Source organism: Pundamilia nyererei, unplaced genomic scaffold (genome assembly GCF_000239375.1).
Source record: "Pundamilia nyererei isolate P.nyererei 1_Seehausen unplaced genomic scaffold, PunNye1.0 scaffold00017, whole genome shotgun sequence".
NCBI lineage: Eukaryota > Metazoa > Chordata > Actinopteri > Cichliformes > Cichlidae > Pundamilia > Pundamilia nyererei.
Genome location: NW_005187418.1, coordinates 1785880 through 1802044, shown reverse-complemented (window position 1 = coordinate 1802044; position 16165 = coordinate 1785880). Strand labels below are relative to the sequence as shown.

Genomic DNA, 16165 nt, shown 5'->3' with positions numbered 1-16165 from the left:
TTTATTTATTTATTTTTTTTTAATGATAAAAAAAAGTTATAAAGTTAGCTTTTATAACTTATAAAAGCTAACTAGGGGGTGTACTTTGAAAATCTGACATTTCTGGGAATCCTGATAACTACATTTATTTTGTAAAACTGATACAGATGTGATAATCCTGTTAAACGTTTTATTTATGTGTCTTTTTTGTAGCTTCCCACACTCTTTTAAATTACTTTAACTGAAAAACAAAGATGTCAGATTATGCTGGTAAATTCCTAAAACTCTTTTGTTTTGGAAATATGACTTTGGTTCACCCTGATAACTTTTTTGTGGCTAACAAGGAGCTTTTATGTTGGAAATCTGGTACTATGAAGCATCCGGATACATTTCTATGACTAAAAAGTGATTTTTACTTTGAAATAGCATGTCAAAACATTTGTTTATTCTTAAAGCAAACTGGTTGCTTTTATTTCAGAAATATAGAGACATTTGTTATCATGGTAACTTTTTTTTATAACTGTCAGCTTTTATATTGAAGATCTGGCAAATTAAAGCAAATTTCTTTTACTTTGGAAAAATGGGCATGTCAAAGTTTTTTTTTTCTTTTATGTTGAAAATCTGGTACTTTAAAGCATCACCGCAGATTTCTATAAAAATTGAACACTTTTAATTTGACAAACAGACATGCTAGCAGACTGCTAAATGCCTTTTTATTTTGGAAATATTGCAGACCCCGATCATCTTGTGTTCTTTCTTGGTGGTCTCTCTACAGCAAAGAAACTGGCTCCGATCCCGCCTAAAGGCCCTTACTGCCCAACGGGAGCCATGTCCGACCAGTCCACAGGTCAACCGTCTCCAGTCAGCCTGTCTCCCACTCCTCCCAGCACCCCTTCCCCATATGGCTTCAGCTACCCGCAGGGATATGCCACCATCAGCTCCCCGGGTCAGTTGCAGATGATCACCACCCCGTCTCTGTCCTCTCCGCCCTCGTTGGCTGGGACTCTCACCAAGGCCAGACCGACCCCCAAGCCGCCCCGGCAGAGACCCAGCCTGCCTCCTCCTCAGCCTCCATCCACACCTGGCACTAGTCCCCAGCCTCTGGAGCACTCATCTGGGCTCCTGGACGGCCTTTCTCCTGGGGAAAGCATGTCCACTGGTAATACTAAACTTGACCGTTTTTTTTAAAGCACTTTGTGTTCGTAATTCTTTTTGCTATATGTAGATTTGATAAATAATATGCCATAGTTTGACAAATATTATGAATTCTTATTATTTAAGTTCATGTACTTGGATGTATATGCACTGTTTTTGGTCTATTCATGACATTTATTGGCAATAATGATAGATGTAGGATAACAGCAGACTATCCTTTGGTGTCCTTCTCCATCAGGAGAGGAGTCGTGTATTATGCATTTGTTTGCCTCTCCATCACCTGCAGGTTCTAATCATGATTTTCATGTAATTTCTTCCCCTCTTATCGTCTCACCTGCAGCGGTATGAGGCGAGAGGTTCAGTGTGATTCTGTGTGTGAGAGGGACTTTTAGGGTAAGCAGGAGTTTCTGTGCTAAAGCCTCCCTTCCCCTCCTCTTCGGTACCCTCAAACCCCAAACATGGAGCCGCCCGCTGACATGCTCACAACACAGTGAAGCTGCCAGTAGATGCAGGTTTAAGATTATCTGCTGCTCTACGGCAGCCTCACTCATATGACCATACAGGCGCTGTGTTCAGTCCACCTTTTACTCATTTTGTTGGCCTTTGCATGGTGGCTGAGACTGATGCATGGCTTACATGGGCGTGCATACCGGACTGTCCACCGATCCCAACCTCTCCTGCGCTTAGGATTCCCACCCATAATGCCCTGCTCCAGCTGCCCCTCCTCTCCCTGGCTTCATCTGTCACCCCACCCACACACCCTTCACGCTTCCCACCGACTCCACCTCTGCCCCTCAGTCAGCGCACTTCCTGTCTGCACCAGTTTTCCATCACATGTTGTACACTAGATGTCTTCACTGTCAATATTATAGTAATATATTATATAAGTACACATGTACTGCATGGCATACTAGCCAAATTTCTATATAGGTAGGTAAGCACAAGCACCAAAGGTCTGTAATATATGAAGGGAGAGCTCAGCTTATCCAGGTAACTTCAGGTCTAACCTGGGGTTTTCAGTATTATGTAGGTTGTTTGCCTTTACTAGGTATATTACCATGGTAACACGGCGTAAACCTAACCTGGATCGAAGCAGAAAATGTTTAAAATTAGACATTAACAGTTATGAAGTCACCACCTACTGACCAATCAGTTCTCTGTAAAATAGCATCATGTTTCCTTGAGCCTCTTGATTGTAAACCATCAAATTTTTACTGTCAGCCTTACAGTCTGAGTTTTTAGTTTTCTTTTGTGGGTTAATATAGACTAAACCTTGTTTTTTTAGCAATTGTTTTCCAGTCTTACTGATAAAAGTGTCTGGTCAGATTCTCATAGTTAGACTGATGCATGCCGGGGTTTAGCCTGATTGTTGACGTTAGGGTGAATCCAGATAACAGAAAGAGATCCTGGGTACGCTGAACTTGCCTTGCCTCAGAAGCCATGACCCTTTGTTGCCTGCTTGCTTGCAGTGGATAAAAAGAGCTTGTAAACTGCACAGATATTGTTTGGATTTTGTTTTGCCTGCATATATTAAGTCCATGTGGTACATCAGCAGGATTTTGATTTTGACAAATAGCCTTCAGTCACAGGAAATCTTAATTGTGTTGCATAAAATGCTAGTTTGGTCAAAATGATCTAACTTTATCGATAGTTAGTGTTTGTTGTGTCATTGTCCCCTCTACACAGAGCTAGCTCCACACAGACACAAGCTCTCACATTTTTCAGAGTCATCCAACGGGCCAGATTGGAGTCTTCTCTGGGCCAATTCTGGCCCCTGGGCCTCATGTTTGACACCCCTGCCCACCATTAGGGAATGGTGATGTTCAACAGACACACACACTTTTTACACTGTGAATCCCTGTCATGCATTTTTAATTTATTTCTTCACGCTTCCAACCTTGGTTTGGACGTCTGCTGTGTGTGACATCATTCAGCGCTGATGAATCACATCTGGAAGGATCTTTTTCTCTGTTTGCACGGTTTTTATCTGTCTGCTTATCCTCTGCTTGTTCTCTCTGCTCTGCCAGATTCCCTCTGCAACTTGGACATCCCCGTCATTAACATGGAACTGGACAGTATTTTTGACTTGACCCACATCTCCCCCTTCAGGAACTCAGTGGCACAGCTGGAGTCGGCCAACAGCAAAGAGGACTCGGAGGAAGAGTCTGAGAGCACAGTGCTATGACGCCACCGAGTTCCCCCACCCTCTCCGTCAAGCTACTGCTGTGCCGTCTCGATCATTCATTGACCTTTCACCTCTCCAGCTGCATTAACTTCGGCCTCAGCGGCCACCTCTGGACCTCCTCATCACGCCTCACCTGTGCTCGATCCAGAGGGGCCAGCGCGTACAAAAGAAAAAAGCACTTCTATACAGTAAAACAAAAAAATCTGGTGAACACACATACACACGGTTTTGGCGACAGTGTTGTCAGGGGAAGATTTGACATTTTGCATTGGCTGGATGTTTGTTTTTTTAATTTAACTTAATGTTTTCTTTTTCTTTCTGCCTTATTTGATTCACTTGCAATATTGCCTTTAACCTCACTCACACGAGACTGGAAACAGGCTGCTGGGAGGATGAGTGCTCTTTGCTGCTGCTGCTGCTTTTCATGAGTGAATTTCAGAACAAACTAACACAGTGCTGTATATCTGTCCTGTTAACTTCCTTCTCTCACCGTTCATCTCCTCTTGGCTTGAAACGCCTCTGGCCCCGAATTTCAGTCCCACTTGAGCGTTCACTGTGAGTGTGCCAGTGTGTCGTTTTGGAAAGCGCGCGCGTGTGTGTTTTGCTAGTGTGTGTGGCGTGTTAAGTGAAGTGGTAATTGTATTATATGATGTTGCACTGTCGGTGTCGTGGAGCAAAAACAGGAATGAATGTTTTAGATGTTTAGAAGTTAACTAAGCAGGTTGGGAAGCGGTTAAACGCCCAATCACTCCTTTCTCTTTATAACAAGGCATTCAGTCAGGATATCAGTCACTGGATATTTATTGTTTATACTGTACATTTTCAGAGTGTATGATACGATTAACAATCTAACCCAGATCATATTTTGTATCCACGGGAGAGCTATATAGTTGATGCTGTCAGGGAGCTATAAAGTATATGAGATACATGCTGTAGTTTATGAAACGTCCACCAGTATGAAAAATGAAAAACTCAATTGTGTTTACTCAGAAATATTTTTTTGGCAGGACGCAAAGCCGAATGAGATCTTTCATTTTTCTTTGTCGAGTTAGGCGTCATTTCAGTTTCAAGGATGTACAAGTTTGTAACTGTGAAGCCTGGAGTGCATAACCACATCGTTTATTTTTTAAAAATAAAATAAACTTCATCCACATAGCAGTAGCGGAGGCTCTGAATGGCCAGCTCTGTGGGTGGGGTGCCCTGTGGGGTTTTCTTGTGTGTTTCCTTTGTCACGAGACATTAGACAGACACCTATTAAATATTAAACATTTTGCATTGTTTACTTGGCAGTTTGCTGGCAGGTAGTTGTCCTCTCTTTACTTTTGCTGGGCTCATTGCTGTGCTGTTCCCACTAACTGTTGGTCAGCGCATTAGCTCGATAGCGATTCGATGCTTGTCCTCAAACACTATGCTAAATAATTTGACAAACCTAATTAATTTATATTGTATCACTTTTGGACCTGCTATCCACCCATCCATTATTTCTCTGCTGCCTACCTGGGTTCAGGCCATGGTAGGCAGAGATGCCCAGATCTCCCAATTTCCAGGTTTTCTGGTGGGAAACCGGGGACTTCTGCAGCCAGCCGAGAGCTCAAATCTGAATAGCGTCTGCTGGCTTTGGGCTAAGGTCGCCTCCCAGTAAGACATGCCGACAACACTTCACTTAGGAGGCATCATAATCAAACCACCTGAGTTGGCAGATCTACTCTGAACTCCTAAATGGTTAACCTCCTCATCCTGACTCTGTAGATTAAGGTCCCAGTCGCACAGGCCTAAAGACCTGTCAGTGATCCCATGGTACCCACCGGTCACTAGGGAAAATTTGTATTCCCCAACTGGTTGCCAAATGGTTGCTAGAAATTGCTGGCAGTCTCTAGGTGAAATTGGTCAGAAAGCGGTATACGGTAATGCACCAAAGACCACCTTGTGATTGCTTTGGTTGCTTGCAGATTGCCACAGTTGCTGAGCAGTAATGAAACTGTGGAAAGTGGGATGCAAAGTGGAAATGGAGATCATTCGCCTTAAAAACAGTTGAAGTAAAAAAGTTTCATGTTTTGAAAGGTGTTGGATGCAGTTGTAAGGCACGACTTTTACTTTGATGGTGAACAGTCTTAGTTTCCTTTTCACATAGGAAGTAGCATGCGCTTCACTGCACTCTGAAACCCAATTGCATGCTTGTGCCATGCAATAATAATTTAGATCAGAGGTTCTTGGTGCAACACCCTCTTTGTGGCCAATTTCACCCGTCACTCACCTCCAACGATTCGGCCAGTATAACTTTTTCCTTAGCGATCAGTGGTTGCTAGGCAGTCATATTTAGGCATGTGTGATTGCCGTACACCCTTAGCAAGCAATTTCATTCAATTCATCTGCTTTTCTTTATACTTTTTCTCTTTTTAGCTCAGTTTTTGGTCTCCACCACTTGATGAGAGAGACATATCTGGCTCTTTAGGTGCCCAACACTCCATTAAATGCACCGGCCAGCTGCTAACTTTGTGTTTCCTGTTAGCTTAGCAGATGTTGTTTGAAACAACACTGATGAAACCAGTAAGACTGACACAGAACGCAAACAGCAGGTGGAAAGATGCTAAAAAACAAAGATTTTAGAGATTATGAACCTGCTGTATCACACTCCAGGATTCATACAGTGCAAACTTGTATTGACATATTGAACCATTCTTGGGAAAGAGCAAAAGCCCTGACACATTTAACATCCTATCATATCGTAGCAAAGCCAGAAAACAGTCTAGAGACACTTTCAGAAAAAAGGTGCTTGGTCTCTTATAAATAAGCACAGTTTTTCTGTCATTTTCAGCCACATTCACATTACAGTTTATAGGAACCCTGCCTGATGATGCTGATATTTTTGGTCTATTTTAGTGAACCAGAGGCAAGTGCAAAGATATGTGTGTATATGTGTTTATTTTGATGAGAGTATTTATACAGATATATTTCTGAATACTTTTTACTAGGTATGAGGAGCTGTGGTCGTTTCCGCTGCACATGAATCTGAGGAATTTTTTTTCAAGTATTCAAACGTGGGACCAGAATTGCTCTGCTGCCGCATCAAAACCTTTTCAGGAATCGCAGGTTCAGTTTAAGAGGAAACTTGAAAATCAGTTAAACTGGAGTAACAAGGTTTGTGTACGACAGCAGTAGTTTGCTATTTGCCTTGCGGTGGGTTTTTGTTGTGACCTATCCAGATTTATACGACTTTCCTTTTGTCCTGAAAACATCCACTACACATGGCCTCAAAGTCACTGTGCTGCTCTACCTGTGTCTTTCTTTAAAGCGCGATATCACTCACAGGACTCTTGTAAATACCGAAGCCTCTATACAGTTTGTTCTGTATATACTGAAGGGAGAAATTCATATATATATATATAAATATATAGATATATACAAATACTGTATTGAAAAGGATAAATGATGATGAACATCCATACTATATGTATAATATTATAATGTTGCTGGAACTAGCACAAGCCTAACATGGTACAGCAGACTGAAAGGTCAAATCTAGTGCTTGTTTTGCAGTTTCTGACCTCAGAATGAACCTCTTGAACTTTTAGATTAGATTTTAGACAACAAAAAAACAACAACACATCACTGCAGCTACGTGGAAATTCAAGATGTCTCGTGCAGCTTTGAGCACATTTCCTGGTATATTTGAGATTCGTGGAAATGTGATTGTGTGTTCTTTAGAAATAAAAATAAGTGTCTGTGGGGTGCTGCAATTGCAGTGACACATCGATCACAGTTTGAAAGGTTTAAACAGACCCTGCATGAAAACTGAGGTTGCAACAGAGGTTATATGTTTAAGAGAAAACAGACGTTAAACAACAGTTTGCATAGAACAGATTTTTTTACAAGCAGAAAATTTTAAATTGGTACAAAAAAGAAATACCAGAGGTCATCCAAACCATCAAGATGCTTCTTTTATCTGACTAAAGCTTAATTTATAGTGCTGCATTAACCTGTAGAGACCCTATATCCTCTGGCATAGTCTGGCATCCACCTTGCTGCTGTGGCAACGCAGCCTACAGTGGCGGTAATATGCTCAAAAATGTATATTGATTATTACAAGGATAATGCCTCTGTGAACCAACGTGTAATAGGCTCTAGTTGCATTTAGTGTGCTCACAGTGCTAATTCATTACCCAGTGTTAATGTAACAGTGAAAAACAACTCATTTTGACAGTTAATAGAATTGAATATTGGGGAAATGACTCCATTCATGTTTATTTTCTTTTATATTACGACTGTAATTCCAACAAGGACATTTTAAACAGTTGGTTTTTACACATCCAGTAGCTGCGGAGCCACATTGCCATTCAGCTGGGCAGGTGTTTCTGGCTCCTTTTTATCTATTTGCTCTCTATTTACCTGTGTTTTCGCTTTCCACCACCTCCTCAGAGGAATGTCTGGCTGTCAAGATACTAAATGCTCCACTGTGATCTCATAGTGACTGGTCCTGAGATCTAGTCTGAACCAACGCTGATGAGAGCAGTAAGATTAAGCAACGCTGGGTCTGATTTACCACCGTAATCGTGTGGTGTGTTTCTCTCTTTCCCGTTGTTCTGCATTTATCAGCTCCAAGTCCAACACAGCAGAGCACTGCAGACACAACAGCGCACAAGTATGATTGTAAAACCACGCCACTCATTATGGCGTGGGAGTCACTAAAGGACCATGATAGGAAAGAGAAATCACACGAGGATCCAGACATTTTTAATTTGTAGTTTTAATTAATAATGTATCACTCATATAGCCTCCTCACTTTGTGGACATAAAGCCGTCAACATTTCATGAGACGTAGATTGATCATGATCTTTGATCGTGTTGTTTCCCTGTACCATAGCCGAGCCTTTCTGGATGCACATAACAGTGAATGAAGCAGCTCTATTACTACGAGACCGAGCCCTTTCTTGCTTTCCTCGTTGGCTAGCTTGTTAGCTTGCAGGTGCTGTGGATGTCTGCCTGTCTATGTCATTTTGATGGGACGCTTGTTGCTGTGCAGACCACAAAGAACACTGGCCAGGCCGAACATTAAGAACTTGTTTAAATGTGTGGCCTGGATTTAAAATTTTCAGGGCCTTGATTTTTTTTTTTTTAGCATAGGCAGATTCAGCACAGGACTATAAATTAAGCTTCCTCCAAAAACTGTAGAAAAAGAAAGCTTTCTATCACTTAGCACCAAGAAAAGTTGTCAAATCTGAGCAGATTTCTCTGTTATGTTTGGAAAATCCATTTAATTACTGATAAAAGCAGTTTCAGATTATTTCCTGGTACTCAAATGATCTTTGAATCTACCAACTTCTTATTTTTTGCCATAAAAGAAATGCTGATTTTGAATCAACGCAGCATGGTTTTACAATATAAATTTAATATTTAGAAAAAAGTTTCTTTTTCAAATTTGCTGTTGCAGTTAGGCTGTGCTGAGGTGAATGGTCTGTCCTGTCTTTGTTTCTGTGTTACAATGTGCTGCTCTTCGTTTTTGTACTAAAGGGTCTCAGATCAAAGCCTGTACATACAGAACACGTCAAACACGACTTTATTAACAATAACCCAGTCGAGCAAAGACAGCCGGCAAGAAATTCCAGAGACAGTTTTCAGTATTGCAGCTTTTGCAAGCATGCCCTTTGAGCACTAAACTTCAAAGGCCTTTTTTTACATCGGTGGAATGTACTGATAGACAATGTCCACCACATAGGTTGTGATAAAGGCGGATTGTGTGTGTTGTGACATAGTTTCAAGAGTAAGAGTGTGCAGGGGTATCAAATATCGACATTGTGCTGTGTGGAAGTCGGAAGCATGCTTTTTAACCATGCCTATGAAATGCGTCTCATCTTTGGTCCTATTTAAATGTGCTTGTATTTATTTTTTATAAGTGAATAGATCGACCTTTGCAAGAAAAGAAGAAAATTCAGTGCTGCCCTTTGACCTTTTTGAGTCAAGCTCCCCCGTCAGTTCTGCTAAGAGTTTATTTAAATCATTCATGATTTTCTGTTTGCTTTCACCACGTATCCTCATATGTTCCACCGGTTTTATCTATAGCAAATCAAGAAAAGCACATCAGACTCCAAACAGACCAACAACGAAACAACATGGAGGATAAGACAGAATAATTCACTTTCAGAGGACTGAACATCTGCTAAAATCAACTACAAATGAGAAAAAAACTGTGACGTGTAGGGTCACGTGGACCCGCGCAGTCTGTAGATTACACTGTGGTGCATGCAGCCATCTCCATTCATCCTTTTCTTTGCATAACTTTAAGTTCCAAGTAACGGGGGCCAAAACAAAAAGGGAAAACGTGATCGATCAAGGAATCTTTTTTTTAAAAAGTTCTTTGTGTCAAACTGTAGTGATGCTGTGGACTCTTTAAAGTTTGGAGTACAGATGAAATGCCTTTTCTTGGACTTGCTTTCTCTCAGTCACCAAGTGGAACACAGTGTAAGATAAAATGAGAAAAAAATTAAATTAATCCTCATCCGAATGTTGAAACTATTAAAAATGTTTTTTTTTATATTACTCGGATGTTCTGTGCTTTTTGTTCCAAATAAATGTCATTTAAATCGGTGTAACTGATGACAGAAAGGCTTCTGGAATATCAGGAGTGCAAAAAATATTTCCAGCAAGTACAACAGTGAAAAAGGACATTTAAATCCTCACGGGGTATTTCAGAGAACTTCTAATATCACTTCTGCTCACCGATGTTCGGTTTTAGGGAGCCTGTAAGATACTGAACTATAGAACAAAAACTGAAAACTTTGTAGGTAAACTTTTTCTTCACGTTTTTATTAGAAGAGCTCAAGACAAAACATGAAGACCCCTTTGACTGTAGTAAAACAGCTTCCTGTGAGTGTTCGGGACACCACAGCATCAGGAGCCTCTTTACAGCATCTGTCATTTTGATTTAAGGAACGTGGACAGCTGCAGACACCACAGCCGAGCATGAACTCCACCACCTGCAGCTGCTGTGTTTTAAAGTAAATTCTCTGATGGGCGGCACATAGAAGTCCAGACGAACCCATGTGATCAGTTTCACAATGTCATTCAAACCAAGGCAGACACAGCGGCAGGAAAATAATCAAGCCTTAACTGTCCTTGTTAACCTGCATAACCACCAGCTTCTTATACACACATGAAAGCTTCTAATCTGTTTTAACTAATCCAGATTCAAGGAAGTGCCCTTATAAATCTTTAACTGAGCACAAGTATGTGTTAGCAGTAGCAGAATGCTAGCATTTATTCATTTATTGGCATTTATTAACTGAGGATGTAGTGGACCACTGTACTGTGACAGATGACAATTTGCACGTGACTTGTTATAATACAAAAACCTGTTGGAAGACATAAGTGATGTATTTTTTGAATATGTCTTTATTTTAGAATGGGAAAACAATGCCACACTATTAGATCGCAGTACATGGCTAGCTACACAGACAATAAAAGGGAAGCAAAGAGTGAATGGATCTTTTGGACACGTACTATTTATCATAAAAGACAGGAAAGGCAGAGGATGTCTGACAACCACAAGTATCACTAGAATAAGTGAACAGTAAGTTGCAGCAAATATTTTCAGTGTAGGAACCAAAATCACTACAGGGAAACAGTCAGTCAGGAAACAGTTGGCCTTTGACATTTTGTTCAGGGGGTTAAACAGCGGAGAAAAGGTTTCTTGGATTCAGCTGTCCTGTTAAACCATCAGAAAATTGACAGAGTCACGTATGTATCATATCTGCATCCATATGTATCTGATCCAACACAAGGATCAGTGCGTATTTACTAAGTTCCAATATTTTCATATTGGAAATGTTCTTATAAATCTTTACACCAACTGGAAGCTGTCACTTACCAAACTCAATACTGATGTTTAAGGTGGATTTGTACATATCTAGGTACTGCTGCAGGCTCAGGAGTTCCTCTCGACCCAAAAGCCTTTCCAGAATTTTCTGATGGACGATCAGCTGCGGTGTCTCATCCAACACTGACCCGGGAAGAGCCTTAGATTGCAATCATGAAGTCAGAGAAAAACTCTGAGAAAGTTTTGGTTTTCAAAACGGAAAAAGATCATCTGCAAAGAAACACACCTTAGATTTTTCAAGCTTTTTGCTCAGATTTTGCAGCGTTGACAGGACGCTGCATACAAGGGTCTCTATGCTGACATCTTCATCCTCCAGTACCTTAACTGCGGGATCCCTGATCACCTGATCTGCACCCAGCACCTTCAGTCACACAGCAATACATACACACAGGAGACAATCAGAGAATCCAATGTCTTGAACTTTAAAAACATGAGATTGGCTACAACTGAAGGTATTTATTATGTCTCATTTATGTACTAAAACGTTTGTATTCTCATAATCCTCTCATGCATTAAAGTACTTCAAGCAATCAAGTGCAAAGATAAAAGACAGCTAACCTTGTAGCTCCACTGCTGGAACAGCCTTCTTTGAGGGTTGTGATCCAAAAACACAATCTTTACTTCCAGCAAGGTGCTAAAAAGGATGTGCTAATAATTATTATGGCTCACACAACACACAACAGCAGGTTGTGTGTGAAAGCTTAAATATTTATTTGCCTGCAGCCAGAACGCGCAGCTGTTGGTCTAAAGCAACAAAAGCACTGTGGGGGTTTGCCACACTGGCAACAGCCGACCAGCTAGAGCTGCTTCATAGAAATATACACAAAAATGCCACAATGGTCACTGCTGTTGACTGGAAAGATGTGTCAATGTGGTGGCCGTTTTGGAGCGAGGCAACAGCGCCTCATCATTTCAGTCCAGAACTTTCTAATTTTTTTTTAAATAATTGCCATGCAGCTTGAATTATTACAGATGCCAGACATGTATTTATGATAGTTAAGGTTCAAATGCTGTTTTTCATACCAAAAGCTTAGTTTTGACATGTTAGAACAGTAGGAAGCACAAAAGTCTAGAATGGTCAGACACTCTGAGCGAGATGACGGCAGCAGAGAAGCAACAGCTTTGCGTCTTTATGCTAAAACACACTGCAAGGAGTCGACTGCTCAGACATCATCATAAGCTTTTGCCACATTTGGTGAATCTGAACTGATGCAAGGCAACCACAGGATTATATTTGCCCTCTCTGTGGGCTCTGTGGCATGAATTTCTTAACAGACAGCAGACAAGCAATAAATATGAGTGAAATGGGATGCACCGTATCTCAGCGTATAATATACATATATAGAAGCAGTATGAGAAAGATTACCGGTGTGGCTGTTGTTGCATGACTTTGACGTCTCTCAAAACAGAAGTCAGAATATCCCTGGACGACTGGAAGAGAGAGGCGCAGCAAACTTTGAGCACACACTTTCACAAACTTCAGCCATACATTTGTTGTTTCTGTGCAGGAGAACTTACTTCAATGATGTGCAGCAGGTAGGATGGATAAATCAGCAGCAGGCCTGTTATGTGATCCCATATGTGCTGTTTGTTCAGCTGAAAGTTGAGATTTTCATAATGAGCTGCGTGGAAACAACAGAAGACAAAACCCTCTTGTTTTAGTGTTCATCATTTTAAAAAGCAAAATGAATGCCTTTAAAGTCTTTTCAAGACCTAATAATTGCAGAATTGTGTATTATATTCAGCCTTTTACAAACGAGCCACAACTACTAGCTAAGCATAAGACCGAACATGGCATATTTCTTCAGTTTTTAGGCCACTGAACAGAGATTCAAGAAGTCCCTTTGATCTGGGGTGAGTCTTTGGCCAAATCAAAGTGAAATTGATTTTACTGATTAATATTCTCTCAGATAAATATCCATCAGACAGACTAATTAAACTTCTTATCTGTGTTCTCTTAGCTGCGATTCCAGAAGTGTAGTAGAAAATATGGCACTTTCAGATTATTTTAAACTCTGAACACGACCTGCTCTGAACCAAATTATGTGTTCAGAATCAGTTGCCATGGTGATCTAGCCAGGTAAATAAGAGAGCCACCTTCACGGCACAGAAGTCTGACTTTAATCGCAACATAACAAATCCAACAAACCCATTCATCTTGTTTCATAGCACACACTTCTGGTGAGGGTTAAGAGGTAAATTTAAAAAAAAATAATTTTCAAAAAGAATCTTATTTGCTATAATTTATTTGTTTCATTACTGGAAAATCATTAAAAAAATTAAGACCTTTTTTTTTTTTTTTTTAAATATCACAGTTTTTAAAAACTCTGTATTCAGGCTTCCTTCTGTTTTCGACACACAGGCACAGCTCTTCCTGGGGGCTTCTGTGGGCTTTCTATTCTAACTTTAGTCAAAGAATTTATTTCTTTTTTACAAGGAAGGCCTGCAGACTCACTCACACATGGAGGTGTGAAAGCTATAAAAGCACCAAACACAGGAAGCGAGACAGTCTTTCACTGCTTTTGTTCAGATTCAACAAGAAGCCTCGGTATTTCAGGGCAGCAAATTAAGTAGGAGTATTAATTTGTCCTGCCAGTATAACAGGATCATTCCCCTAAAGAAAAACTGGGTTCAGTTGGCATCAGGTGATTAGTCCCTCAGTCTCTGTAGCTCTAAGGTAATTGCTGGCTGACCTCCCAGGTCTGTCCTATCAGCAAGGTCGTGGGGGAGCCGAGAAATCATTATCAGCCGCTGCAGGATGATCTTCTGTGGGGAGAAGGTGGGGGGGACTTAGAAAGCCTGCAGAGTGACAACAGAATAAGCTCTGACATGCAATCCAGGCACAAAAGGAGGATCATTGTCAGGTGCGCATTTAAAATTTAAGGCCGTGTGCCAATATTTACAACCTGAGCTCCTTTCCATATTAAGCTAAATACAAACCGCATCATCCCCCAGATTCTTCCTCCGTGTCACTAAGTGGTGAAATAAACTAGTCCTAGTTTCTTCCTCCTCCTTTTCCTCAAAACCCTTTTTCTCCATCTCTTTGCTTTAATCTCCGTCTGACTTCTTTCGCCGTCCGATTGAAGCACTGACTGAGTGAGGGCTAAGCGAGCTGCCCGCCTTCACTGTTTATAAAAGCGCATATCCTAGAAACCTATTGTTCTGCAGGTCCTATTAAACAAAGCCTTCTGCAAAACACACTGGTGTGATTAACACAGCAGCCAATCGCAGAGCAGCACAGCCTCATAATCAGAGTGCTTCAACCCCAACAGGAAGAAGGACAGTGCATGTAGGGATGGCAGGTGTCTACGTGGTGATTTGCACACACACTCTTACCGTCTATACTATGATGATGCTGATGATGCATTGTCATACTGCAATATTCTGAATGGGTGTAAATGTTGCACTAAAACCTGTATACGTATTCCAGCACTGCTTTTCCAGATGTGCAAGCTGCCATTTCCCTTGGTGCTAAAGTTGATTTTCAGCCTTGTCCCTCATGCACAGAGATTTCTTTGATGGTATTATTTGTAGATGATGAGATATTCATACTCTTTCCTTGTAACTTACTCTTTCATTTTGACTCCATCACTGAGGAAGAATATTCTATAACTGTTCCACAATTTGTAGATGTAGTTTTCTGCCCACCTTTACTTCTGAGAGCCTGTGCCTCTCGGAGTTGCTCTTTTCATACCCAATAACGTTACTGATGAACCTAATTACTTGTAAAATGTTCCTCCAGCTGTTTCTTTTTAGTCCCATTTACTTGTCCAGTCTTTTGTTTTCCCCCTTCCCTTTTTGAGACCTGTTGCTGCCATTAGATCATATTTTTCCTGAAATAGTAAAATGTCTTTATTTAAATCTTTGTTTTCGTTTTCGATCCTAAATCTTATCCAGCTCACTCTTCACTCATCTGTGTGATGTCATGTAAATGACATTTCATAACACAACGCGTGTATATATACTGCTGCTTATGTTTTGGGGTCTTTCAGCTTCATTTTCACTCACACATCACCCACGTGTCCGTTAAAACACAAACCTCTCTCACTTTGCCGTAAATCACATCAAACATGGATACTGTGTCTGCATCCTGTGGATCTTTCCACGAAATTGGAAAACCGTCGACATCCAGCTGCGACATGGTCATCTCGACCCTGTTTAGCGGCTCTTGTCCGGTGTGTTGTCCGTTACCATCGCAACACGCTCCTACAGCATAGGTTTGACGTCAGTACATACGTAGGCACAGATACGTGTACACAGTCATTAATTACTAGAGTCCGTTCGCTTATTAATACACTTTATTTGTCCCAAGCTTCCCGTTAGAGCAGCCAAAATATGACCCTGAATTTGAAAAAGAAAGAAACAACAACAAAAAACTGAAGGAAACGGATGTAAACAAAAATGTCGACAAAATAAAATAAAAAGTTTAAATGTTGCTTATGTTTCTTAAGTGCTCACATTAATTAACATGCAATGTTTTAAATAAGCATAAACATAAATGAAAATATACATAGGGTAGAATAAAAAGAATAAAATAATAAAGAAAATTAATAAAACAAGTGAAAATGTGAGCAAAATATTTTAAAAATCGTACAAAAATAGCTCAACATGTGAATTAAAGCTAAATAAAACTAAATAAAAATGTTTTACTAAAATAAGGCAAATGCCAGAAAACATTCAAATGTCTCAGTGTAACAAACTAACGTGTGGACTCTGCAGACATTAAGCTGTTATTTCCTGTAAGCTTCCTTTTGACAGCAGAGCTGAGTCTGTGAGCTACCCTCCACCATAGTTTCCAGCGTTTAGATGTGTGTACATTTAAAAAGCTGTTATTTTAGGATTTTACATTCAACAGCTCTTATTTGTTATTTAGAGTGAAAAACATAAGTGACAAAGTGTAATTTTCTTTATCTCAAAATGTTTTAGTACAATGAATAACTAATTTATTTGTAAAAAATACAATAAAATACAAAAAA

At 40.3% G+C, this 16165-nt stretch overlaps 2 protein-coding genes across 3 annotated transcripts in view; one reads left to right on the top strand and one right to left on the bottom strand.

Annotated features, from left to right (window-relative positions):
- The window catches only part of LOC102199140 (rho GTPase-activating protein 44-like), a 46115-nt gene extending 36294 nt beyond the window's left edge, over window positions 1–9821 (top strand). For both annotated transcript variants that reach the window (XM_013909020.1, XM_013909019.1), the window contains 2 exons: window positions 755–1138; window positions 3162–9821. In XM_013909020.1, coding sequence (XP_013764474.1) covers window positions 755–1138; window positions 3162–3319 — 542 coding nt within the window. In that variant the 3' untranslated portion in view covers window positions 3320–9821. The remainder of the gene's footprint in view (window positions 1–754; window positions 1139–3161) is intronic.
- An 866-nt stretch (window positions 9822–10687) lies between these two features.
- Window positions 10688–15386, bottom strand: tex47 (testis expressed 47). Its single transcript, XM_005725771.1, has 8 exons — window positions 15229–15386; window positions 13883–13955; window positions 12708–12811; window positions 12556–12620; window positions 11748–11823; window positions 11416–11550; window positions 11181–11328; window positions 10688–11018 (listed from the first exon to the last, which is right to left on the bottom strand). The coding sequence occupies exons 1-8, from the start codon at window positions 15334–15336 to the stop codon at window positions 10981–10983; spliced, it is 747 nt and encodes a 248-aa protein (XP_005725828.1). The 5' UTR covers window positions 15337–15386; the 3' UTR covers window positions 10688–10980.
- Between the last annotated feature and the right edge of the window lie 779 nt (window positions 15387–16165).